This window comes from Borostomias antarcticus (assembly GCF_949987555.1).
Source record: "Borostomias antarcticus genome assembly, chromosome: 2".
In the NCBI taxonomy this organism is placed as follows: Eukaryota; Metazoa; Chordata; class Actinopteri; order Stomiiformes; family Stomiidae; genus Borostomias; species Borostomias antarcticus.
Genome location: NC_140235.1, coordinates 6,804,577 through 6,831,031, shown reverse-complemented (window position 1 = coordinate 6,831,031; position 26,455 = coordinate 6,804,577). Strand labels below are relative to the sequence as shown.

The following is a 26,455-nucleotide window of genomic DNA, read 5'->3' as shown; positions in this document are numbered from 1 at the left end:
AACAGTCAACTTTTATGTACTTTAATATAATATTTCTCTAGCAGAATCACAAGCATATCTGAGGGATTGTAGAGGCTAGGGGACATCATTCTAGAAGACACAGAGGAAGGGTTGGAAGCTGCGGCCCAAGCTGGACAGACCATCCTAGTGTCTGGGGGAGGGCCTGCCGGAGGAGGGCTGGGGCAGACGGTACTTGGCCATCTCCACGTCCAGGTCAGAAAACGTGTAGGAGTTGTAACTGTGATGCTGGAGGTTTTTGTATGTGCTGATGTCAAACGGCTCGGGCTCTGGGGTCGCCGCTGCAGCTTCTGAGGGGGCAGAGGAGAACAGAGTGAGACACCTAGAGTGGCCATCTTGACCTTGTCTTGCAAAGAGTGTGAATAGTTGGCCAGCAAACTGAAGGTTTTCCTTTTTTTTCTTTGGTTGCCTTTATTCTGTATTCCATCAATTGTCAATCAAAGAGAGAAATGTTAAGGGAAAGTTATTCACTTTTAGAGACAAAAAGCAACGATAAGACTAAAGGGCATAAGGGTAAGTATTGCTCACACGTGACTACTCCCTTCCATTTCACAGTTACTAGTTAATAAGATATTTTAAAGAGGGTGTATTTACATTTTCACACATTTTAACAAAGGTAGTTTATGGTGGGGTATTTCCTATAGTGGTAGGTTGACCCCCCCCCAGACTGGTGTGAATGGCTTCACAAATGTAACCAAGAGGCAGGGAACTTGGAGCCAATCAGTATACAAATCATAATATTGGCAGCTCCAGGTATAAGAAGCGGATATGAATTAGGCCTGGGTTACACGACGTCAAAGCGAGAACAAGAATGACATTGAGAACGACTAAGTTACACATTACATTTAGCTGACGCTTTTATCCAAAGCGAATTACAATAATTACACAAACGTTTTATCAGCGTTGCCAGAGGTTATCAAGGGCACTTGGAAATGCATACGCAACACTGGGCATGCGCGTGCCTGATGTAAAAAGACCCAGCCATCTATGAAAAATAATTTGTTCCTAAACAAAATTTTCGAATGGATTTATTGAGGGCTGTTTGTCTTCAACCAAGGGAAATCTTGGTTAATCTGTTCTCATGGCTACATTTCCAAATTAGGGTGATCCCATTCCTTAGATTGTAATTAACTAGTAGACCTAATTCGTTATTCAGCATAAATTGTATTATGCTGCTGCTGCTTATTATTATTGTTGTTTTCTTCTGATGTAGACATTGCGCTCCAGACCACTGTGTCTTTGGAGATTGCGTTTTGATCATTTTAATGCATAAAATAACAAATAGAACAGATTAGAATAACAGAACATAATCGAATCGAATAGCGTAACAAAATGATATAATGATGCAATTTACAGCGCTTCGCAACCATAGAGATCGGGCTGGACTTTAGACCCTTTTTTCAGCACCCTTTTCAAAATATGCTCCCTCGGCTATATGCAAATCAGTCATCTGTCTGTCTTAACATAACATAATTCATATAATTAGGAAAATAGTAGTCTATTTTACTAATGTTAGCATCGCCTTCGCCAGCTCACAAGACGACGAAAAAATGAGAACGAAAACACCCCTTGCAGTTCTCGAAACTTCCTCGGGTTCTCACAACGCAAACGCGGTGACTGCGAGGTGCAAACGAGGGGGGGGGTCGTATAACCCAGGCCTTAGGAAACAAGTCAAAATCAAATGGTGGTTAAGTGAAACCAAGATAACTATGTCTAGCTATCCTTCCTTCATTGATTTCTGGTTGACACATCTTTGAAAGATACTGAAAATGTCCAATCGCAACACAATAAAAGTTAGTTCATAGACGTTACTCAAAGCACAGGGACTAAAACCTTCCATAACAAAAAAAGTCATGAGCACGATTAAAAGTGCCCTTTCATTGATGGCATGCTGCAGTCCCAAATGCTCCCAGTGAGAAAGAACGAGAGAAAAGTGAAAGGAAAACAATGACACTACAAAGGCCCTTAAGCCTATAATCTCAATCACTCCCAGCTCCTGGTCTTCAAATGGTGGGAGGCTTAAGACTGGGGTTCCTCTCTGGTCCCCTGTAACTTTACCATTAGCTTGGACACTGTAATCTTACCATTAGCTTGGACACTGTAACCATATCATTAGTTTGTACATACTTAAAAGTAACCTTAGCACTGGCAGAACAATTAGACTTTATATACAAATGTATCAACAAACGCACTTTAACATATCAACTACAGAAAAAAAAGTGCAAAGCATTCTGGGAGTGGAGATGGATGTAAAACAGAAATAGAGAAAGAGAGAGCATGAGAGCCCTCTGACAAATGTCTGAGTCATACAGTGAGGGGGAGTCAAGTGAGAACAAGATTAGTTTTGTGCGATATTTTCTGTGTGCATGAACCTTTTAACACAAGCCAGCCAAATGTACCATGCATCCTAAACATTCACATGCAATGATATTATGGTGTGGGTGGGTAGCATTGGGGAGAAGATGTTAGACATGGACCACCTCACAAACTGCACAAGCATGGCTATGCAAAATTAATGACCCAAATGGAAATGAAAGACCCAGATCTCAATTGCAAATCACCAGGGACTGGTTCCAGGACACAGATCTAGTCTAATCCCAGAATAAAGATAGTCTTCAGAGATTCTACTGCTCGGTGCATTAGGAGAGAGATAAATACAGAGCAAGCAGGTGGGGAAGGGCAAAGATGCATGCAAGTGCTTCATGCATGTGTCTCAATTAACTAAAGTATGTTATGTATTGTTTTGTTTTTTTCCAACTTAAAAGTGTTTAGCATAATGGAAAGCAAGAGCTTAGCAAATAAAAAAAAGAAAGAATGTGAGGTTTAGAACATTTTAACATTTAACAGTATATGTTATGAAGAACAAAGTTGGAAGACAGTATGACTATCTGTGGTTGTAAGGTCCACAGAGGAGAGAGAAGGGTTTAGGGGGGTGTGGTGTATACCCTCAGATGCCTCAACCGGTTCAGGTTCAGCTGCCTGCAGCTCCTCTCCTGCAGCTTCAGCCACAACTGGGGCGGTGTCTACCAGCTCCTCTGCGCTCTCCACTGGGGCAGCTTCAGCCACAACTGGGGCGGGGTCTACCAGCTCCTCTGTGCTCTCCACTGGGGCAGCTTCAGCTACAACTGGGGCGGGGTCTACCAGCTCCTCTGTGCTCTCCACTGGGGCAGCTTCAGCTACAACTTCAGCAGCAGCTTCAACAGGGGCAGCTTCAGCAGCAGTATCAACTGGGGTGGCTTCTGCAGCAGCTTCCACAGGGGCTTCCACAGGGGCTTCCACAGGGGCTTTCACAGGAGCTTCCACAGGAGCTTCAGCGGCGGCTTCCACTGGAGCCTCAGCGGAGACGACCTCAGTTGGCGCCTCAGCAGTAGATTCTACAGGGGCAGCTTCCACTGCAGCTTCAACAGGAGCTTCAGCCACAGCTTCAACAGGAGCTCCAGCCGCAGCTTCTTCGGGGAGTTCTTCAGATACACGCTCTGCGACGTCTTGGGCCTCAGGTACAGCTTCCACCACTGCTTCTGGAACACCCTGTGCTGCAGCTTCAGCTGAAACCTCTGAAGTGGTCACGTCATCTCCCGGAGCAGCTTCTGCAACAACCTCTTTGGGTTCAGCGGTTATCTCGGGAGCGGCATCTACAAGCTCCTCGGAGCTCACAGCTGGGGCAGCATCTGCGGCGACATCCAGGGTAGGCTCAGCTGGGGCTTCTGCCTGGACTGGTGCAGGGTCATTAAGCTCAAGGCTTGCTGTTTCTGGAGCGGCCACTGGAGCTTCTTCAGCAACAGCAGCTTCTGGCACAGCTTCCGCCGCTGCTTCGACAACCTCGGCGGCAGCCTCTGGACTCGCTGTTGGTGTGGTCTCCTGCACAGCTTCCGCAGTGGCTGCCAGAATGGAGTCAGTCTCCCCGTCACCGACCTGGTCCTTCACTTGGCGTGGCACTTTTGTTTCTTCTGCTGGGGATTCTGACTGAGCCTTGGTCTTCACCTCAGACTTCTCATCATCAGAGTCAGAGTCGGAGTCAGAGTCAGAGTCAGAGTCACTAGATGAGGAAGAGGATGCGAGGTCAGCAGATGGGGCTCCAGGCTCACTAGAGGCAGCAGAAGCTACAACTGGATCAGCTGTAGTAGAGGCTGCAAGTGGAATGTCTTCTTCTGGGACGGGAGCACTTGCGGCAACAACAGGCTCAGCCTCTGGAGGAGCTGCATCCACACCGTCGGTGGCGGCAACAACGGGAGCAGCAGAAGCGGAGACCACGGCATCTTGTGTAGCGGGGAACTCTTCCGCTGCCACTTCGGCAGTGACGGTTTCATTGAGAATGGCCTCAGCAGCTTGAGGGGCTGAATCCACAACTTCGGCAGCGGCATCAAGCACAGGAGGAGCTGAATCGATTACCGGAGCGGCAGGGGTATCTGCTGTCGCTGGTTCACCAGTGACTGTTTCACTGGCAACAGTTTCAGCACCCGGAGCAGCTGCTTCTACAGCTGGTGCTGATGCAAAGGCCTCCTCCGCAACAGGGAAGGTTGTGGTGTCTGCAACACTTTCAGAGACTAGTGCAGATTGTTCTGCAGTTACGGTCTCACTGGCAACAGCCTCTGCACTTAAAGGCTCAGCGACTCGAGGAGCTGAATCCACAACTTCAGCAGCGGCATCCAGCACAGGAGGAGCTGAATCAATTAATGGAGCAGCGGTATCTTGAGCAGCAGGGGCCTCTGCTATAATTGCTTCAGTAGTGACTGTTTCACTGGCAACACTCTCAACCACTGGGGTAGCTGCTTCTACAACAGGCGCTGGCACAGTGACCTCCTCTGCAACAGGGGATGTGGGGGTGTCTGCAACACTTTCAGAGACTAGCGTAGATTCTTCTGCAGCTGCAACTGGGGGGACTACATCTACAGCAGGACTAGCAGTTTCCTGAAGAGAGGCATCTGTGGTAGCTGGCTCTTCAGTGTGGCTTGAGGTGGTAGAGGCAGGGGCTGGTTTTGCTGCTGACGCTGTTGCAGCTACAATCGTCTCAGCAGCAACAAGGCTAGCCGTCGGTTCAGTTCCACCTAAGGTCTGTGCTGGGAGAATTCCAGGAGCTGAAAGCTTTACTGGGAAAGCAACAGCTGTCTTGTAGGCTAGAAGTGAAGCCCTCTCATCCTGGGCCTCAATGGCTGAGGAAATGGTAAATGGAACAGGGTAAGACTTTTCAAAGAGAAGTACATGATTAGTCGTGCTTTCATTTTTATTAGAAAGCTTGTCTCCTATCAATGAATATCAACTGCCATGTAGAAAACTCACCTCACTGTCCCGTACTAAAATAGCCCAATCATCGGTAAAGTTGGTGCACACATGTGTGCATATCATAATGTGACTGTTCAACTTCAATTTCATTGAGACCAATAGAAGTGCAAATTAAATTCACTTTACTAAATTACAGTACATTACAGTACAGGATTATGAGGGCAAGTTATCCATGTGCAGTCATAACTGATAGTTTCGCCTATTCGCCTCTGTCCAAAATCAAACTGCAAAAAGAGGGTTAACACATCAACGGGAAGAAGATATGGAGTGCTTAGTGAGGCAAAAAGTATAAAAATACCCCAAATACCCAGGAGCACTAATAGGTCGATATACATACAATTCATCCATTCAAATAAATATTCAAAAATACTTATTTTTCCACTCATTAACTTTACACTTCACAATCAACAATGACGTAAATTTTGCCTCGGTGTCAAGAAACAGGGTTGACTGAAAGAGACATTTATTTTAGCGTTATTTTGGGCATAACAAAATTGGCACTGTAACACAAGGCATGGTATACACACTGTAGATCAGTCCAACTTTGAACCTGAAAGAGAACTTAAGTAGCAAAATAAAGCAATTTACATTGATATAATAAGAAGAAATGAATGATCTTACTCTTAGCTTTCCCCTTTTTAGCTGGTTTCCTTGGCTCCTCCGCCTGGATGCAGAACGTCATGGCAGAGGGGGCCCTCAAAATGCCCCAGCTCTCAAGCTGGATACACTGTTTCAAAGTGTAAATGTATTAATAGTGTGACACTGAAAGTTTACTATTGTTGCAAACATTATCAGCAAACGGTTGTTGAATCAGAATCTGAACCAGGTGTTAAGCAGGCCTGAGGCTCAAGCACGTCAGCAGCACCAAACAACTACACGTATGCTGCAGCCATACTAGCTGTATGAAAATGCCTAGGCAGTTAAGAGGTTTGAGCTACATTACCGGGAAGCTAAAGATATGATGTGGGGTTGAAAGGAGATGGAGGCGAGTCGTGAGAAAAGAGTGTGTGTATTAATGGGAATTTGGGAATTGGCAGCCTTAAAAAGTACGTTTACGTTTTTTTTTTATTTCCAAGGTCACGATCTGACTCAAAAATGGAAAGTTGAGGTAATTTAATGGCAGTCTATGGAGCATTTAAGAGGTTTAAAAAAAGTCTGCTGTAAATAATAATAATAAAGGTGGCATTAACAGGAAAATGTATAGCATAAACCTGCATGAAATGATTAACATCGTGAACTTGGAATTTGGTCTCTAGCTCAGACCGTTTATGTGAGTTAGCACTAAGAAGGTGGGAAAATAGGAAATGGGGTAGAAGGAATGGGCGGAAGACGACAAACGGGAGCAACTTGTCAGAGATTTTGTGAAGTGGTCATACCTTCAAGCACATTTACCATCTACGTAGCATATTGATATCAGTGCATTAAATCAGACCGAAAATGACTTGACAATAAGAGGGCTTCAACTTAGTGCACCCGTATTCAATTTGAAAAAAACAAACAGATTTACTCATAATGTATAGCTAACTATATATGATATAGAACACTAACTGCTTGTTGAGCTGGTTAACGGTTAGATAGCTAACGTTAAAGTTAGATCAACAGCATTTTAGTTAACGTTAGCTCGTCACGTCATTGCTAGCTAATAGGTCAGTAAGGACGCCGATTGACTTTCATTGAGAATGGCTAGCTGCGTTGATTCACATATATCTTACGGTTATTATGTGAATACACCCTAAACGACAACTAGTATCTATATATTTAGATGATCGACAGATATTACCTTGAGAGACCCCAGGCGTCCTAGGCGAAGTAAGGAGGTCGCCATTTTTGTGCTCCCAATATTATTTTCCGTAAGGAAACTATATAGCTAGGAACGTTCCACGGCCAGATCTTTCCTTTTGCGACAGTATGAGACATGGGGGTATAGGTATGAAACACCTTTCTAACTTTGGCAAGCAGTCGCTCACGTTTGGATGAGCATACTTTTCAGGAAGACATAAATATTCATAATGTATTTATACCAATAAACGTTTGAGTAAAACAAGTCATTTTACAGCACGAAATAGCAGCGACTATGCAGGTTGTAGGTAGTATTTCAGTAGCCTATGAAAATCAGTACGTCTTCTTCCCATAAAAACACGAAATGATCATTCAAAAATGATACTGTACGTTACCATTTGTAACCTATATCTTTGCTATAACCTAGCACGGTGGCAGCTTTTGCTTTCAAAATCAAACCCAAAGGTTTTCTATGTGCAGTGTGTCTCTTGAGCACATTCCACATGTGGATGGTTCATTTTTATTATTCATGCAATAAATTCAAATACTTTATGATTCAATAGGTAGGCATGTAAAACGAGACAATGAAAACATGGATCAAGAGTTTATTTTTAACTCCACATTCAGCTCATTCCTGAATCTATGCAAAGCATATTTCACAGCTCAAAGCTTAGCTTGACCTCCATCATGTGCATTACTGAAAACGGCTCCATTCCCACATACAAATTACTGGAAAGGATTTTAACATTGACTTGATACAGTATGTAATTCTATAGAACTCCATTCCATTCCTATTCCATTCTATAAAACAGATGCACAGGAAAAGGCGACGATAGAAAGGTTGACAAGCGTTGTTCACTTGGACACTTCATCCCACTTAGGTTCTGGAAAGCATAAAGAAAAATGTCATTGCAGGTTAAATGTGCAGTAGCCCATTTGTGAAGCCCCATGACCAACTCTCTAAAATATGACTCACCTGTGAACTTGAATTCTGGGAAAGCGCTGAGATCTCCACCTCCATACAGCCGCTCAAGTTTAGTCATCTCCTCTGCCAAGGCCTTCTGATAGTCGGTACCGGCATCAACCAAACCACCAGTAGCCCTGAGAGAACGAGGTGAAACGTTCAATATATGGCAGATGGAACTGAAAACGAGGCCACGTTAAAAAGCCCCTTACTTGCTCTTTGAGGAGTAGTCGCGTATTGAGTCCAGGAAAAGCTTCTGAATTGGGTCCAGTTGAGCTGGGAGTTGGAGAAAAAAAGTGCAATAAGAGAAAGTCACAACCATTCATGAGGATAGTTGCCTAATTTGGCTTGAACCACGTGATGAATCCCATTTTCGACCAAAACCCTCATGCACAATAACAGCACCTGGGAGTGGTAGACACAGGAAAGCATCTACAGGGGTAAGACAGGAAAGGACTAAGTTAAAGGCTGGGTAACGGGTTAAGTTGCTGTGACGTGTCATGCTAGGCTACACCTTGGTGCAGCTCATAGCATCACTTGGAAAACCTGGGTTGAAACTTGAGATGTCCAATTTGAATTCTGTATTGTAACCAATAATGGTAGCAGTCAACAGTAAAATACATGCCGATTTCCAATCTCTCCCCCGCACATATGCTTTAATTCCACATACAGCAACCAGAGTGCAAACTCCCGAGTGCATTGATCACAACGAGGGGGAAGGAGAGTTGACCATTTCCATCCGCTATACACCAAACAAATACAGAAGTGAGGGGAGCAATTCCAGATTACTGATATCATGCGACTCCCAGGAGTAGGTGTGAGAGAGAGAGTCAGAGGAGGGAAAGGGGGGAAGGGAAGTGAAGGAGCATAATTTCACTGTTAACGCAAAATGGCTGCCTCCGCTGGAGCGCCACATGGGCCATAAAACTGGCAAGAACACAGTAACCTTAACATTATCTTTGACAGTTGACAGTAACTAACATTAATCTTAAAATATATTTTTGCAAATACAAAACCGTTAAACTATACAAAACATTTAATCTATACAATATTGACAAATGGGAATTAAAAAAAATTGTTATATATAAATAAGAACAGAATTGACGGTTAAAAGAACGGAAGAAAAATAAGTTGAGCACAGGAGGGAAAAATAGGCTACAAAAACTTGGGGTAAGATTAGTGAAGTTTAGCATTAGTGAGAATTGGAGCTCATGGCAGGAAGTGCAAAAGATGGTGAGCCAAGCAGACTAGAAACAAGGTGAAGATGCGGTTCAGGTGGATGCAGTAGAAACATGCGACATGTGTCAGATGGTCAAAAGGAGCATAGTTACAAGACAATGAATGCACAAATTCTATGGGACCAAAATACAGAGGAGGATGGGAACAGGGAACAGTGCTCTATGGCTTGAATCTACACAGCTATTATGTAGGACGTTTAGTACTGTAGAAATTGAGGGATGGTTTGTCTAGAAAAAGTGAAAAATCCTTGCAGTAAATCCTTGCAAGTAAACAAAATAGCTGTTGCGTTACATCAAGTAACAAGTTATCTTTACACTTATCAACTATTCACATAAGATGGAAATGAAAATATGACTTGCTAGACTGCAGGGTCCACAGAGGAGAGAGAAGGGTTTAGGGGGGTGTGGTGTATACCCTCAGATGCCTCAACCGGTTCAGGTTCAGCTGCCTGCAGCTCCTCTCCTGCAGCTTCAGCCACAATTGGGGCGGTGTCTACCAGCTCCTCTGCGCTCTCCACTGGGGCAGCTTCAGCCACAACTGGGGCGGGGTCTACCAGCTCCTCTGCGCTCTCCACTGGGGCAGCTTCAGCTACAACTTCAGCAGCAGCTTCAACAGGGGCAGCTTCAGCGGGAGCTTCCACGGCCACTTCAGCTGCAGCTTCAACAGCGCCTTCTACTGGGGCTTCAGCTGCGGCTTCTACTGGGGCTTCAGCTGCGGCTTCTACTGGGGCTTCAGCTGCGGCTTCTACTGGGGCTTCAGCTGCGGCTTCTACTGGGGCTTCAGCTGCGGCTTCCACTGGGGCTTCAGCTGGGGCTTCAGCCGCGGCTTCTACTGGGGCTTCAGCCACAGCTTCAGGTGCAGCTTCCACAGCTTCAGGTGCAGCTTCCACAGCTGGGGCTTCAGCTGCGGCTTCTACTGGGGCTTCGGCTGCGGCTTCTACTGGGGCTTCAGCGGCGGCTTCTACTGGGGCTTCAGCGGCGGCTTCTACTGGGGCTTCAGCGGCGGCTTCTACTGGGGCTTCAGCGGCGGCTTCTACTGGGGCTTCAGCGGCGGCTTCTACTGGGGCTTCAGCGGCGGCTTCTACTGGGGCTTCAGCCACAGCTTCCACAGCTGGGGCTTCAGGGGCGACTTCTGGGACGGCTTCAGTGGGAGCTTCTGCCGCTGGCGCAGAGGGAGCTGCCGCAACAATTTCCAGAGCTGGAGTCTCTTCGGCTGCTGGGGCAGCGGATTCAGCCACAGGGGCAGTGGTTTCAACTGCAGCTTCAACCTCAGGGGTGGCCTCAGCAGCTGCTGGTGCTGCTTCAACTGCCGCGGCAGCAACAGCTTCAACGACAGGGGCAGCTGCTTCAACTGCAGGGGCAGCAACAGCTTCAACGACAGGGGCGGCTGCTTCAACTTCGGTTGTGGGGGCAGCAGCTGCAGGGGCTTCAGCAACAGGAGCGGCAGTTTCCGCTGCTGGGGCCGCAGCTACTGCTTCAGCAGCAGATGCGGCGACAATCGGCTCAGCGGCAACAACTTCAGCAGCAGGCTTAGCAGTGGCTGCAGCTTCAACTGCTGCAGCAACTGCTGCTGAGGAAACTTCTTTCTTGGGAAAATCCACATATGATCTGTGCTGGGCAAGTTTTTCTATATCGAAGTATGTTTTGGGCTCGGTTTTTTCTGGGACGGAGGAGGGGGCAAACAGATGAGATGTTAATTTATATAAGCGTGCCATGTTAATTGGCTCGGACGACAATATGTCCCAGTTTTGGCGCACCCTCCCCTCAAAAGTATATTTGAATAAACTTACCTAGCAGCTTCCACAATAGCAAAGACTATTGGAGGATGTCCTTTTATAGGACACATAGGGTGTCTAAGACTACGCAATGTGCCAGTTTATAAAAAACAGAACACAGTTTCTTAACTTAGATACTGTGCAGTTGTATCAGAAAGAGACATGGTCTCTACATACTAAACTTTTAATAATTAAAGCAGCTACGAAAAGTTTTTCAGTTTTTGTTGATTTTAGCAGCACCTGTGGACAAAAGTATGTGTTTTCCCAGAAAGACAACTGCATTTCCCATGAGCACCATTTCTTCCTGAAGTAAAGATCTCTTTCCTAGCCCAGCATTTGTTTTGGAAGCAAGCAAAAAGAGACTATTTGTCAGGAAAACTAGCGATGAGGTAAATTAGTTTTGTCCTCTCTGGTCAACCCGACCAGCTGAGCAGATATCTATAGAATAATAGAAAAAAGCCAATTTTCTCACGGCTGCATTTGCTAATGCAGGTAATGTAGAGGCATCAGTATTAAAATGAGACTTTTATAACCAGTTAAAAAGTCCTTGTAGTTGATTTGCATGTGTGATTTGATAGGGTTCATGTTATTTCTGTTGGCAACAATGCAATGTATAAGAGGAAAAGGAACATAAAAATAATATTTGATTTCAAGCTTTTGAAAGCTGGGGGGGGGGGGGGGGGTGTTCATCCACCTGTGGAAGAAGACTTGTCAAATAAAGATCAATCTGGTCAATAAGCGAAAATAATCAAATCAGTGGTACAAGCACAAAACATTAGGCCATCTAGACAACCGTCACGAGTCACAGTGAGTCTAAAGGGTTTCATAGGCTGGAGAAATGGACCAACAGCCTCTCAAAGACTCCCTCAGAACCTTTTCAATTTTTTCTTATCGTCTTCGGTGACATTCACAGGCAAACTCGTCTTCAGTGTGGCTTCACATTATTGATGGTAGAGGCAAATCTGAGCAAAATCTAATCTCTAGAAGGGTCATGGAATATTCTTCATCAGATGTGGACCAGTGGATTATTAGATGAGATGTCTACAGCTGTCTCATTAGTTAAGAGTGGGGTAGGATTATCATACATATGAACCTCCATGAAAATGAGGTCAGTCTTGCTCCATCTGGTTTTCATAGCTCAAGTTTCTTTACTCATCCTCTTCCTCCTGGATCCGTTTAAAGATGCAGCCTCATAGACTGTCAGTAGTCTGCAAACTATAGGCTAACTTAGGTAGCAGTGGTACGGTGCACCTCCAGTTTTATAGGCACCCCACTGCTTAGTGTTCATTTGCATACATGTCCAAATTGATTCCCATTTTATTTCCCTAACTGAACAGTGCTTGTACCACGATTTGAGCTCTTCAACTTAAGAATTGACAAACAGATAAGTCTTGTGTCAATTTCAAAATGCAATTATACGGTTTAAAACCTACTTGAGTTCTTTTTGTTTGGCTTCTTGGGACCACCAGATTTCGTGCAGAGAGCTGCAGATGCAGGAGCTCTTCTCAAAGTGCTCCAGCTTTCAGCCTGCAGACACTAATAGAGGAAACACATTGCAAATTGCACGGAAAAACACTTGCTTGCAACGTTCCAGTAAAGTAGGCCTCGACCCTCGTGTCATCGAGATGGGATGGCCCAGACACACTTAAGGGGCTGATGACGCTGACCATATAATTATGGTGCATTCGTTTATAACTGGGAGGTGGCAAATTGCGACTTGCTACTAGGAATTATTAAATAAAACACCGCATGAACTCGCACTTCCTCGTCGCAAATTCGGATATGTTTCTCAGCCCCCAGTTGCTCGAATGCACTAGATATAACTAGGTAACTGTGATATAATGGTATATAGCTCGAATGCACACAGGTCGGAGGTAGGTATTTTGCCACATGCGACTTGCCACCTCCGACCACAAACGAACACACCATTAACTAGCCACTGTTAGCTAAATAACATGCATGACAAAGGCTAGACACAAATGAGAAATGGACTACAATGCAATAGGATGCATCCTTTTTCATTGAACTTGACGTGGCTCGCGGAGTTAGCCAGCTAAGCTAACGTTAGCTTGCAAGTTGCTATTGTGTCACAAACAACACCCAGCACCGGTTTTACTTCAGAAATCACTTAAGCACTTGTAGAACGAGACTCCACATAATGACTGTGCATCGCACCGTCTTAAATACACGTATTTAAGGAATGACATTTCATTACCTTGAGGGAGCCGAGTCGTCCTCTCAGCAGGGAAGCCGCCATCTTTGCGCTCTTGAAATTCTTCTTCCTGCAGAAACACTGCTTATATTGTTTTTCGGCCCCCAATCTGTGTACATAAAATGTGACCTTTAGTATATCATTGACATTGAAAGCAACACGTGTTTGAGACACTAGGTTATTATGAATTATTTCAAAAAAAAAAAAAACGACTTCCTCAACTGTTGTACACTACATCAAGCACTGCTGTTACTGATCAGTATTGAATCATGCACACGAATAGATTTGTACATCTGCACGTCTTTAACGTTAAAGTCCAGTTCTCTACACACCAGTGCTCAGGGTCAAGTTGACATTGCCACAGTGGCGCATTCAAGTTTACCAGCTGTGACGTTCAGGATCCTGTAGTTTTAGGTACAGCATTCACAAACGATCGGTCGATGCTGGATACTTGATCTGTTTGCAGGTCAGGAATGATTATATTTCAGTGGTTTGTCTGGTAGGGGGGAAGCAGCTGCTCTCGCGCCGGTGGTCCGAGCCCTGAGCGCTTTATGTAACTGCACTTACATTTCAGTCAGTGACAGTAACGCCCCCTTCACCAACTGCATGACAGTTCGGGCTGGCTAATGCGTAGGTAGCATTTGTTTCTCATCGGGTTTCCCTTTTTATTGAAATATCTGTGCTTGTGTGCTGGCCCTATATCACCCAGCTGTTGCTATCCACCACCACGAGCTGTACAGCTCAGGTTTGTTTTGATTCGGACATTAGTTTTCTAATTCAAATTTAGAGCACATCCTCAAGGCCCTAGAGCCTTATGTCCAAAGATTTATTATATAAATGTATTATATATTCTAAAATATACCTTTGCTTTGACGCTCTTGGCTTTCTGTTGTGTCAGCTGCTGTGCTGCAATTTTCCTCGAATAAATCCAATAGCTTGGTTGCTGTCGGCTGGATTAAATGGTTGTGTGATGTCGTGTGCTTTAGTTTAGTGACGTAAACAATGCGCGACAAAATTTGGAGCCGCAGTAGCATGCGCGGTGTCCGCTTCCCACGTGAACGACTGTAGCGAGCACCAGCACACATGCCAGAGCCATGGCAGCACTTTGTAGTTGTGGAGAATGGTTCCTTTCAAGCAGTGACAAAAAACTAATTGCAATACATACTATACTTACCAGGTAAGTATGATTAGAGGGCATGTCTTTATTGTACTGTACGCGCACATTGCTCAAATCTGTAAAATCGCAGGATGTGTTTACATTTTAGGCTATAAACTAGCTAAGCTAGCATGTCGCTTTACATTTCAGAGATCCATTTGTGTTCGACTGCAGCACAGCGGAACAGAGGCCGAAGGAGACTGAAACTGACAACAAAAGGTTGAATTAATGAGCTAACGTTAGTTCCTTTCTGCTTGCTCCACTTGTCTGGGAGCTGTCATAGTATGGTCGTGCGTGCCCATCTCAAAACAATGCACCCACATAGTCATCCACTGACTGGATAGCGATCTCTCGCCGTTGAACAGAGCTCACATTCAGCTGGCTATTCAGATGTGGGATTACATGGTTTTGAAATGTACAAATGGGTGATAAAATGTACATTTAACGCTCAAATGTAAATGTCAAATGTCTTGAAATGTATCTAACACCAACTGAATTGTAATATTGTGCCCGGCCTCAAACCCCTTCCACTGTTCTTTGTAGCGATGGTTCAGAAGAAAAAGGAAGTGACAAAATCCTGGCTCTCGCTGTTTCCTCCTCTGGGAAGTTGGTTGCGTTGACAGATGACAACAAACGACTGGTTCTTTTCAGCACTGAACCCTCCTGGCAGTGCATTAGTACAAGGTAGGCTACCCAGGGAGAGGCCCTTATACTCACTGTGTCTCACTGTGACGTACAAAGCTATGTTTTGAGGCTGTTGCGCTGTGTGTGTCCAGGTGGGTGGTGAGACGATGCACCTCCCTGGTGTTCACCCAGGATGAGGAGGAGCTGCTAGTAGCAGACAAGTCAGGAGATGTCTACTCATTTTCTGTGGTGGAGCCTAGCAAGCCAGGGGAGTTGAAGCTGGGACATCTCTCCATGTTGCTGGCTATGGTAAGGAACGCCTCCCCACCGCCACCAAGTTAGAGGGCATGCATCTTATAAGTTAGACACGCAGTAGACCTCATTTGGGGTTTGATATATTCCATTTCCATATACTAAGCCGTGTAACCGAAGCCTGGAACTAAGCGAAAAAACCCAAGGTAAGAAGATGGAGAGAGGTGACAAAGGAGTCTGACAAAAAATGTTTTTCCCCCACTGGCACAAAGTGTGTAGCCTACTGTAGATAATGAACACTGAGCGGACGCTTTGTCAGCTCATCAGCTCGCTTCTTTCTGAGCCTGCGCTGCGAATGAAGCTGGTATGAATTTGCATTACTGAACAATTTATCAATGTTTTTTTTTTAAACTGTGGGCAAGATGCAGGCTCAAAATGAAAGTGCATAGACTACATTACAAACCATTGACTGACAACGTTTTCAATTAAGTAATAGGCTACATTATTTATTTGTCTATATCCCTATTTTCCTGTAGCCATGTTGCTTATTAGCCTTGTGAAACCAGCCTGATCTCGTGAGCTCACGTTGTTTCACTCCGCACATCAGTCTGGCAAAGCTCAATAGAGATCTGTTTATGCATGATCAGAAAACGATTAGCCAATCAGCATTCTATGAGGAAATACTAGTAGCTACACTGGGCGGGGTATAGGTCTGACGACAGCCAGAACCAATTGTTTGTTCCAAAACAACAATGGCGGATGTTAGCATAGATGCTCAGTGTTTCCCAAGGGCTTTTTTTCAGGGGGTTGGTAGGCCTCCTGAAACTACTAGCGTTGTCGCGGATACATGGTGTCAACAGTGTCGTCATAGAGGTGTAAGGCATATTTTCGGTGCATTTCTTTACACTGAGCTGAAATTAAACAAGTGCACATAACTTAGGATAAATAAATAAACATACATAACAATATGTATTTACAACACATAAATACATTACTAGAAAAAAAAATCCTGGAGAAAACGTGTCAATGCTTCAAAGTGAAACGTGAAAATGCATGTTAGCCTAAATAGGAAAAATGTGAACTAACTAACTAACTTGAATGCAACACCATTTAGTCAAAACACTAACTAGTGTTAGCCTACATAGTTACTACCATCAGAAGACACAGACTAAACTGGTTACATTACTTATGTAGCTACAGCAACAGAAAATATTTTCATTTCATCTCTCACTCCAGGTCAGAAAATGTCTGCTAGCTGTTGATGCTATGTTAAACTCCATTGACTTATGCTAAGAATGTTAGTGATCTAAAAGTCCGCTATTTTTGACCTTTTGGGTCTTTCAGGAGGGGCGGATCCCGTTGGGTAGGGGAGACACTGGATGCCGTTATAGCATCAGTTAAATCTGAACTGGAGAGTATTTCTTCATTGAAAAAAAAGCAAAGAACAACACTGAAGGCTGTGCTCTGAGGAAAAGATGTTTTCACTCTTCTCCTGACTGGCTTCGGTAAGAATTTGATTTGCCCGTGATAGACGGGGTTCATCTAATCACATGCAGAGTAGTTTTGAAAGTGCCTGCCCTTTTCCAAACAGTTTCCATCAAAGCTTTCCCAGATTGTTATGTGAAACAAAACATCTGGCACGCATCAGTCCAAGTTGCTTATAACTATATAATTACATTTGTCGCGAGGATGAGAACAGCCAGCTCTCACACACTTTTGGTGTACAAAAATACTGCTTTATTAGCTTCGTAAATACTCATCTAACATCAACCAAACTAGAAAAGGTTCTCTTTTGGCTTAGCATCAATGATGTCACACAAACCTTGAAGGACCGTCTTTGAAAGATTCCCTAGTGCAGACGTGGCAACATGGCCAGTTTTCCACAGGTGGCCATGGCACACCAAAGAAACGCTGACCAACCCGTCAGTCCCCTCCTGTGTTGGCCAGACTGTCGGGTTAGTGTCACCTCACGTCACCAGGCCGTCCCCCGGTGAGAGACGGGTTTCTATTCACTGTTCACTGCTTGGTTTCCGATGTAGAGCCCGCTGGGATCCTGTCACACAAATGCCAAATCAAGCAGTCTAGTCTCGCCAGTCGCTAGGACATACCAAACAAAGTAGTCTATTCCTGAAGAAGTTCTTTAAGAAACTTGCCACATCACATTTAGGGTAGGCCCGTTTTTGGACAGAGGGATCCAGATCCGCTTAGACTGGAAACCAGAACTGCAAAGCAAATAGACCCCAGGGTGGATTAGTGTGTGCCCTGTAAAGAAAAGTCTAATATATTAGGCACATATTAGTGTTCTACATTGGCATGGTTTGCTTTTGTTTCGGCTTCAACACTATTTTCAAGATGGCAGCCTGTCAAAGCTCAGTGTAGGATTGGGTCACGTAGCAGGTCCAACGGTACAACCTCATTCTGAGTCATTTCCCACCCCCAGACCCTGACCCCCAATGACAAGTACATCATCTCAGCTGACCGCGATGAGAAGATCAGGGTCAGCCACCTGAAGTCACCCTACAACATCCAGTCATTCTGCCTGGGACATCTGGAGTGAGTATGACTGCTTTTGACAAGACTGTTTGCATGACTGAAATGTTTATGCGGAGCACCTCATTGGTTACTGCTGTCCCCTCTGTTTTATACTGAGCCACCCTTATTGGTTACTGCTGTCCCCTCTGTTTTATACTGAGCCACCCTTATTGGTTACTGCTGTCCCCTCTGTTTAATACTGAGCCACCCTTATTGGCTACTGCTGTCCCCTCTGTTTTATGCTGAACCACCCTCATTGGTTACTGCTGTCCCCTCTGTTTTCTCATAGGTTTGTCAGCTCTCTGCTGGTCCCACCAGGACATGCGGATTGGCTACTTTCTGGATCAGGGGTAGGAGTCTCTCACTTTCACATTTTTCTCCAAAACCGGTGTGTTGGATGAGCTGATGAGCTGAGATGATTCCTGGTCCTCCAGGCTGGGCTGGCTCATGTCATGTGACGGGGGGGTGTCATGTGACGGGGGGGGTGTCGTCAGGATGGGACCATGAAGCTGTGGGAGTACGAGTCCGGCCGCAGGATCCAGAGTTGGGACCTGAAGCAGCTGAGGGACACGCCTGTTACCGAGGACACGCCCGTCACCGAGGACACGCCTGTTACCAAGGACACGCCCATGACGGAAGCAGATAAAGAGAAGGTGACTGACTGAACAGAACATGCCCACATCACTGACGCTTCAGGTTGCCTTTCTGTAGTTAAAGGAGTAGTAAAGGGAAAATGCATGTTTAGCCCTGTTTTAAGGTTACTTCTTGTCTTTGAAATCGAGTTTAACATGTTTTTGAATGATTTTTCAAGGTGCCCACCCACATCCATTGTATGACCAAAACGGTGGTAGAGCAATTATCAACTTTCTCAAAAGTGCTAGTTTTGTCAACGTTTTGATCTGAACCATTGTATATGATCATAAGTAACCTTAAAACAGGGCTAAACATGCATTTTACCTTTACTTTAATCTAACAGTTTAGCATCTTAGAATAGTATCTCCTGGTATGTCTTTGGACAGTTCATATTGGGCTGAAGCTGAAAACATCTTTGCACCTGCTGCATGTTTTTCTTCACACAGTGCAGGTCTCAGTTAGCTATTTTCATAGGAGTTGCATAGTTACTCAACAGTCCTACCCACACCAAACACGTCTACCCCAGCCAGACACAGACGCCATTTTTGAGTTCACTGCATCCTTTTTACCTGTTGTTGTCCTACACACAGTACCGTACACTGCGGCAGCATTCCTAGACGGTTTACTATGGCAGCGCTGGCTTGGCTCTCGTCAGCAGGTCACATACTTTCCTCTCACTCCCGGTGTTTTCTCCCTTCACCGCCATCTTGGTTCCCAGAGGTCTGCGGTCAGCAGGATCGCTGGCTCTCCTGACGGTCGTCATGTTGCTGTGCAGTGTGAGAGGTCAGTGTCGCTGTCACAGTTGAATTTTGAATTGTTCAATTGAAAATGAATTTGTTGAATCTTGGACTTTTATGCATCTCTCAAGAAAAACACAAATCAAGAATTTGCACGCGTCCCTTGTTCAAGGGCAAGATAGTTGCGGATATGTTCCGCTCACATTGTAAGTAGAATCTATGTTGTAGTTGCTACAAAGGTGAGTATTGACTTGGTAACTGGAGGTCTTTATAGCACAGGTGACACAAGCTATCTAGGTGAGTGGAGAGGAGAGTGGGAGCTGTGATGAGACATTTGCTCTGTGTTTCCAGAGTTCCCACAGTGCAGTTCTTTAGACTGGACCAGGGGGTAGAGGAACGTATGGTCCCCTGTAATAAGCTGACCTTACCCCACTCTCCTCTGGATCTGACCTTTGACCCCCGAGGCCGGCTCTGGGTCCTGCTGGATAGCCGGGACACCCCGTTCCAGATCTACACACACACGCAAGACCGCTGGGAGGTAGGCCTATGGCATACAAAGAAATGCTCCCGCACACTGTCTACACACAAAAATAAACTTCATATAACAATGTTTCAGTCCAACGACCTGCATCAGGTAAACTTGGCATAGAAAGGGCACTCTAGCCAATCTTAAGGCATTCATATTTCATTTCAGATTGTACTATACCAGATCTATCACAGTATATCACTTACTTTTGTATACCAGAATGTAAGTGATATAAATTCAAAAACACTCACACACCCTTACAATGTTGTTCATGCGGCTGCGTGTCTTGTGACCAGTGTGACAGCGAGAGCGCGGAGGTGAGACAAGTGACCGCGGCCCTCGAGCCCCATTATGAGGCTCTACAGGGTGAGTCATCACAGCACACACAGCTATGCTAGGGGACCCTCTGCCCTCCTATCAGCCTGGTCCCCCTCTCTCAACACACCTCTCTCAACACACCCTCTCTAAACAGTCTCTCTCAACACTCTCTCTCAACACACCTCTCTCAACACACCCTCTCTCAACACACCTCTCTCAACACACCCTCTCTCAACACACCCTCTCTCAACACCCTCTCTCAACACTCTCTCTCAACACACTCTCTCAACACACCCTCTCTCAACACACCTCTCTCAACACACCTCTCTCAACACACCCTCTCTCAACACACCTCTGTCAACACACCCTCTCTCAACACTCAACACTCTCTCAACACACCTCTCTCAACACGCCTCTCTCAACACTCTCAACACACCTCTGTCAACACACCCTCTCTCAACCCTCTCTCAACACTCTCTCAACACACCCTCTCAACACACCCTCTCTCAACACCCTCTCTCAACACCCTCTCTCAACACACCTTCTATCAACACACCTCTCTCAACACACACACACTCAACACACCTCTCTCAACGCACCTTCTCTCAACACATCCTCTCTCAACACACCCTCTCTCAACACACCCACACTCAACACACCCTCTCTCAACACACCCACACTCAACACACCCTCTCTCAACACACCCACACTCAACACACCCTCTCTCAACACACCCACACTCAACACACCCACACTCAACACACCCTCTCTCAACACACCCACACTCAACACAGCCTCTCTCAACACACCCACACTCAACACACCTTCTCTCAATACACTCACTCTCAACACAACTCTCTCAACACACCCTCTCTCAACACACCCACAATCAACACACCCTCTCTCAACACACCTTCTCTCAACACACCCTCACTCTAAAGAGCAGCGCTAACCAGCGGCGCTTAGGAGGTCTCTGCCTCCTCACGTCCTGCTATTTCGGCAACGTAGTTCTAGTGTGGGAGTCTGAGAGGTCGTTTCTACAGGTGTGCCCTTGTCCTTTGAGCTCACTGAGTATTTAGTAGAGATGTAACGGTATGAAAATGTCACAATACGATTATAGTGACCCACATTAACATGGTTATCAGTATTATTGCGGTATTGTTCAAATGTGCTGAAAATGTTCAAAATCTACTGATACACACACTGAGATCATTTCACCAAGTTTTATATGGAAAACCACAAATCAGCAGCACTATGCACTCTTTGCTTGCATAAACATTAAAATAATGCGTCTTGGATACTGTTTAGGTGATGCTGTTTATAGTGAGTTTTTCAAAGTGCGGTAATCAAACATGGTTTTAATGATAATTTTAGCGCAATCAATTTTATCACATTTTATCGTGGTTATTGGTTAATCATTATACCGGTTATCATTACATCCCTAGTATTTAGTAGATGCTCTGACTGTCTGTACTCCACAGATTTAGGCTTTTTAGTTATTTACTCGAAATGCATCACTTGAATTATATTTTTATTTCGTCTTAAGTTATTTAATCTTTCTGGCCCTGTAAAACACTCACCGTAACCTCTCCCCACCAGCCTCAGAGGCAGCTGAGAGCCGTTTCCAGCACCTGTACAAGGCCAACTTTGACAACATGGCCTCCTACATGGAGAAGAAGCAGCAGCGGCTGCAGCAGCAGAATCAGCACTGGGGGAAGAAGAGGGGGTCGGGGAACAGACAGCTGGCCAACGGAGCCGGTAAGAAGGCCAAGAAGGCGAAGTCAGACAATAAGACAGACGCTCCAACATCCAGCTGAAATCCACCGCAAGGAGAGAGGATGAAATCATTTAGCTTTTTCTCAGCACACTAGTTTGAGTTTGATGCAACCTCAGTTGCATACTATGACTATAATTGATGTCTTAACCTTTTTCAACGGACTGAGGAATCTCAGATTTGTCAGTTGAGTTGTGTACTGTAAATTTATTTTGAGTTTTGATGTACAGATATACAAAGATTTGCTTGATTTTTAGAATAAAAGTTATATAACCAGCAGTTTGATGTCTGTGTTCATGAAAATACTTATTTGAAAATGTTTAAATGTTTATAGTTTAGCTTGAAATAGTACATATGTGTGCAGTGTTGTATCTTTACCACTTGGGGGGCGCTGTCGAGCCTAGTTATCTCTGATATCATTCTCCACTACTGTATGTACTCATCAGATATGGCACTTCACAGAATATGTTGGAGTGTGTTTTCCACTGGAGAAAAACATTGGAATGTTTCAGCAACAGTCTGTCGATTGAATGGATGATGTTTTCTTAGAAGGGTCACCCTCCAACACACACACACACACTTTTAACCTTAATTTGATGCTATGCTTTTCCAGAACAATTGAACATCCAGAAAGAAGACGGGGAGAGTTGTGGTTTCCACACGTTCCAAAAGCTGTGAATGAGGGGATTTCAGGATGCTGAGCGCTCACACACACAGTAGGCGACTTGGCAGCAGAGCAGCGATTAACAACAATCCTTTCTGTCCAAACAGTGGAAACAAAACATTGAATAAGATTTGTCATTAGGTATAAAGGGATGACATTATTGGGATATACAGTATGCTGGCTAAACAACAATACAGAGGTCAACAAACTATAATTAAGTAAACCTTTTATTTTTTTGTAGGAAAGAATAAAGGCGACTAAAAATCTGTACATTCAGTAAAAAACAAAAACATTTTAAAAACAATGCAATAGATAATATCTAAATATTGTTCAATGAAGTAGTCTGTGCTGTACAAGTTTGACATTCCCTGATAAAGGCTTTGGATCGTCCATCCAGTCAGTGAGTCAGTAGCTTGGTCTGTCTGGTGTCTCTTGTCTCCCCTCGTAAGACTGTGGTCCCACTGAGCTGAAACCGAGGGACACATTCACGATGAATTATTAATCAACTTAAAAACAGAAAGGCCGCACTGAAATTGTGATCTGAAGCAATGTTGCTACTGTTTCAGTGGTGTTGTACAATTTACTGGAAATGTTTTGATACGTTTGTGTGATTATAAACCCAAATACATCTGAGCCGATACCTCATTTCTTCTTGCCTCCCATGGTCAGGTTCTCAGTTTTCTTTTTTTGCACCTGTGGGACACATTTATAACACAGTAATGAGCCATCTATACACCAACACAGTAATGAGCCATCTATACACCAACACAGTAATGACCCATCTATACACCAATACAGTAATGACCCATCTATACACCAACACAGTAATGAGCCATCTATACACCAACACAGTAATGAGCCATCTATACACCAACACAGTAATGAGCCATCTATACACCAACACAGTAATGAGCCATCTATACACCAACACAGTAATGAGCCATCTATACACCAACACAGTAATGAGCCATCTATACACCAACACAGTAATGAGCCATCTATACACCAACACAGTAATGACCCATCTATACACCCACACAGTAATGAGCCATCTATACACCAACACAGTAATGACCCATCTATACACCAACACAGTAATGAGCCATCTATACACCAACACAGTAATGAGCCATCTATACACCAACACAGTAATGAGGCATCTATACACCAACACAGTAATGAGCCATCTATACACCAACACAGTAATGAGCCATCTATACACCAATACAATAATGACCCATCTATACACCAACACAGTAATGAGCCATCTATACACCAACACAGTAATGAGCCATCTATACACCAACACAGTAATGACCCATCTATACACCCACACAGTAATGACCCATCTATACACCAATACAGTAATGACCTATCTATACACCAACACAGTAATGACCCATCTATACACCAGCACGTCCTTGAATACTACACTCTTAAACTATGTTATTCACACACTAATATGCCTATATAAGGACTACACATTTAATGTTATATTTTGACACAATCACTGTAGAATTAAAACTCTCAACACTATAGTTGTGTTTCTTTTACATGGCTAACACTAGAATTTTAGTGGTGTGTTAGTTGTGTTGGATTTTCTAACGTGGTTGTGTCAAATATAACACAGAATGTGTAGTCCTTATATAGACACATTAGTGTGTAAAATAAACAAAAAAAACATCCTTTTGAAGAGTGTATCCACTGCCCATGTATTACAAACACACACAGATTACCTCACTCATGGCGTCGTCGATCTGCTTGAGCTCCTCGTATCTGTCTCTGGACTCTCTAAGGGGCTGGACCATCACCTCCTCAATCTGAGGGAAGAGCTGATTCACAACAAAATACAAGCTTTAAGCAACATCATCCTCGCCATCGCTGTCACGATCACACGCTGTCATGGCGCGCGGCTCACCTTCATCACGGTCTCAAACATGGGGATGAGGACGAACTTGATGAAGCCGATCTGGGCGGTGGGCTTGGTGACCTTCTCTCTGTCCATGAAGGGGGCTACGGGAAGACCCTCGGCCTTCTCCCTGTCACTCTGGAGACCCAGGGAGATGCAATAGATGACGGCCATGATACCACGTGTGTCAGAAATCCTTTGCTCTCAAGCTGACATATCAAATGTAAACATGAGTTATGTTTGATCTTTGTTTATGAAAACTGAACGACAAATGTCTCATAAGTCTATATGGGCTGGGCTTCATTTGAAGCATGACACTTAAAGGAATAAATAAATCAGTCAGTTTATCCCCTTTTCACTTGATATCGATGTTTTACACACAATATAAACAACAGCATTGAGGCAGCTAGTGTAGAAAACGTAGGCTATTTGCAGGTACATAATATGTATTGTACAGGCTAGAAGTGCTTCTTAGTATGTACCTGCATGAAGTACTCCTCCAGCAGACAGTCCACCCAGGGCTCGGCCACCTCCATGGGCCGCACCTCGTTAGAGATGTCACAGCATTTAATCAGCACCATCTTCAACTGAAGGGCGAAATGTCAGAGAGAGGCAAGGTAAGCAGAGCACATTCACATGTGCAAAATAGACAGTGGAGCAAAGAAATCAGACAAATTTTTTGTAACAAAAGCAGTAGAAGAAATACTAGAAAAAGCATTACCGTAAAGCATGCATACACATACGCACCGATGCACACAAACAAACACACACACGGGAAAAACTAGATCAGTTCAGACAGTCGTATGGCACCTTGGGCAAGGACATAGAATGATCAGTAGACACTAATTAATTCATCATACAAATTACTATGATTATTATTATTATTATGGATTGGATTTGGATTGGATTTATATAGCACCCTTCATGATACCCAGAGCGCTTTACAGAGTCCAGTATTCAGTATTCAGACACAGTCATACTGGTGGTGGTAAGCTACATCTGTAGCCACAGCTGCCCTGGGGCAGACTGACAGAAGCGTGGCTGCCAATCAGCGCCTACGGCCCCTCCGACCACCACCAACATTCATTCATTGCATGTCTTTATGATGGTGGGGGAAGCCGGAGTACCCGGAGGAAACCCACGCAGGCACGGGGAGAACATGCAAACTCCACACAGAAAGGACCTGGAACGACCAGGACTCGAACCCAGGACCTTCTTGCTGTGAGGCGACAGTGCTAACCACTGAGCCACCGTGCTGCCCAAATTACATAACATTAAATATTGATTATATGTCATGGAAACACAATGGGTGATTCAGCATGTGTTAACATGTAGTATATGAGTATATGTGTGCTCACACAAGTGGCATGCTCTTCATCAGTGAAGTCAAAGTTGTCTATTTTCTGCTTGAAGGAGTCCAGTATCTCGCCATGGCGCGCCATGTCTGTGGCGAGGATCAGGGTGATGGTTCCCTGAGAAAGACAGGCAGACAGACAGACAGACAGATAGAAAGGCAGAGAGGCAGGCAGACAGACAGACAAGCAGAGAGGCGGAGAGACAGACAGACAAGCAGACAGACAGGCAGAGAGGCGGAGAGACAGACAGACAAGCAGACAGACAGACGGGCAGAGAGGCAGACCCGACAGACAGACAGACAGACAAGCAGACAGACAGGCAGAGAGGCAGACCCGACAGACAGACAGACAGACAGACAAGCAGACAGACAGAGACCAGCAGGTTAGAACAGCGGGATGTATCAGTGTCCTCAAAATCAGTCAGTTGTCAGGCAGAGAGACAGAGAAACAATAACAGATTTACAAATCATTACACACACACACTACACAAACACACACACACAGATTTCCATCCCCTCACCTGACGTATCTGTTTGAAGGTCTCTGGGTCGAAGTTGGAGAAGATGTTGTAGTCGGGCTGGGAGAAGATCTGGAAGGCCACGGCACAGTGATGGTTTTCCAGGGGGGAGATGTCGTTGTAGCGCACCGCCAGCTCCGTCCTCGCGTTGATCTGGTACCTGGGAGGAAGACGGGGGAGAGAGGGAAGGTG

General features: G+C 44.8%; 3 protein-coding genes across 4 annotated transcripts in view; 1 reads left to right on the top strand and 2 right to left on the bottom strand.

Annotated features, from left to right (window-relative positions):
- On the bottom strand, positions 1–13,874 carry LOC311329560 (uncharacterized protein; the record flags this gene model as incomplete). The annotated part of the gene is made up of 11 exons (XM_084461435.1): positions 1–308; positions 2,964–5,168; positions 5,920–6,025; positions 7,079–7,130; positions 7,937–7,961; positions 8,054–8,178; positions 8,254–8,317; positions 9,695–10,939; positions 12,488–12,590; positions 13,270–13,375; positions 13,834–13,874. The coding sequence occupies 11 exons, from the start codon at positions 13,872–13,874 to the stop codon at positions 145–147; spliced, it is 4,236 nt and encodes a 1,411-aa protein (XP_084317561.1). The 3' UTR covers positions 1–144.
- Positions 13,875–14,341: 467 nt separating this feature from the next.
- wdr4 (WD repeat domain 4) lies at positions 14,342–22,090 on the top strand. Of its 2 annotated transcripts, none has more exons than XM_084452806.1 (11): positions 14,342–14,443; positions 14,573–14,641; positions 14,966–15,106; positions 15,199–15,355; positions 17,739–17,851; positions 18,120–18,180; positions 18,325–18,483; positions 19,182–19,246; positions 19,552–19,738; positions 20,023–20,092; positions 21,650–22,090. In XM_084452806.1, exons 1-11 carry the CDS (start codon positions 14,361–14,363, stop codon positions 21,859–21,861), a joined length of 1,317 nt encoding a protein of 438 aa, XP_084308932.1. In that variant the 5' UTR covers positions 14,342–14,360; the 3' UTR covers positions 21,862–22,090. The 2 variants fall into 2 exon arrangements, with proteins under 2 accessions (XP_084308932.1, XP_084308931.1); XM_084452805.1 differs by having other exon boundaries at positions 21,644–22,090.
- Positions 22,091–22,528: 438 nt separating this feature from the next.
- Positions 22,529–26,455, bottom strand: part of pde9aa (phosphodiesterase 9aa) — a gene marked incomplete at its 5' end in the record, with an annotated part of 19,077 nt that continues 15,150 nt past the window's right edge. The window contains 7 exons of the mRNA XM_084461299.1: positions 22,529–22,948; positions 23,124–23,175; positions 24,219–24,314; positions 24,401–24,529; positions 24,874–24,978; positions 25,750–25,863; positions 26,267–26,423. Of these exons, the coding sequence (XP_084317425.1) occupies positions 23,125–23,175; positions 24,219–24,314; positions 24,401–24,529; positions 24,874–24,978; positions 25,750–25,863; positions 26,267–26,423 (652 nt within the window). The 3' untranslated portion in view covers positions 22,529–22,948; position 23,124. The remainder of the gene's footprint in view (positions 22,949–23,123; positions 23,176–24,218; positions 24,315–24,400; positions 24,530–24,873; positions 24,979–25,749; positions 25,864–26,266; positions 26,424–26,455) is intronic.

Bases quoted from the DNA above. Each gene is read 5' to 3' on its own strand.
- wdr4 (XM_084452805.1), top strand. From the start codon at position 14,361: ATGGCAGCACTTTGTAGTTGTGGAGAATGGTTCCTTTCAAGCAGTGAC. The intron at 14,642-14,965 runs GTTGAATTAATG...TGTTCTTTGTAG, and splicing joins ACTGAAACTGACAACAAAAG to CGATGGTTCAGAAGAAAAAG. The intron at 19,739-20,022 runs GTAGGCCTATGG...TCTTGTGACCAG, and splicing joins ACACGCAAGACCGCTGGGAG to TGTGACAGCGAGAGCGCGGA.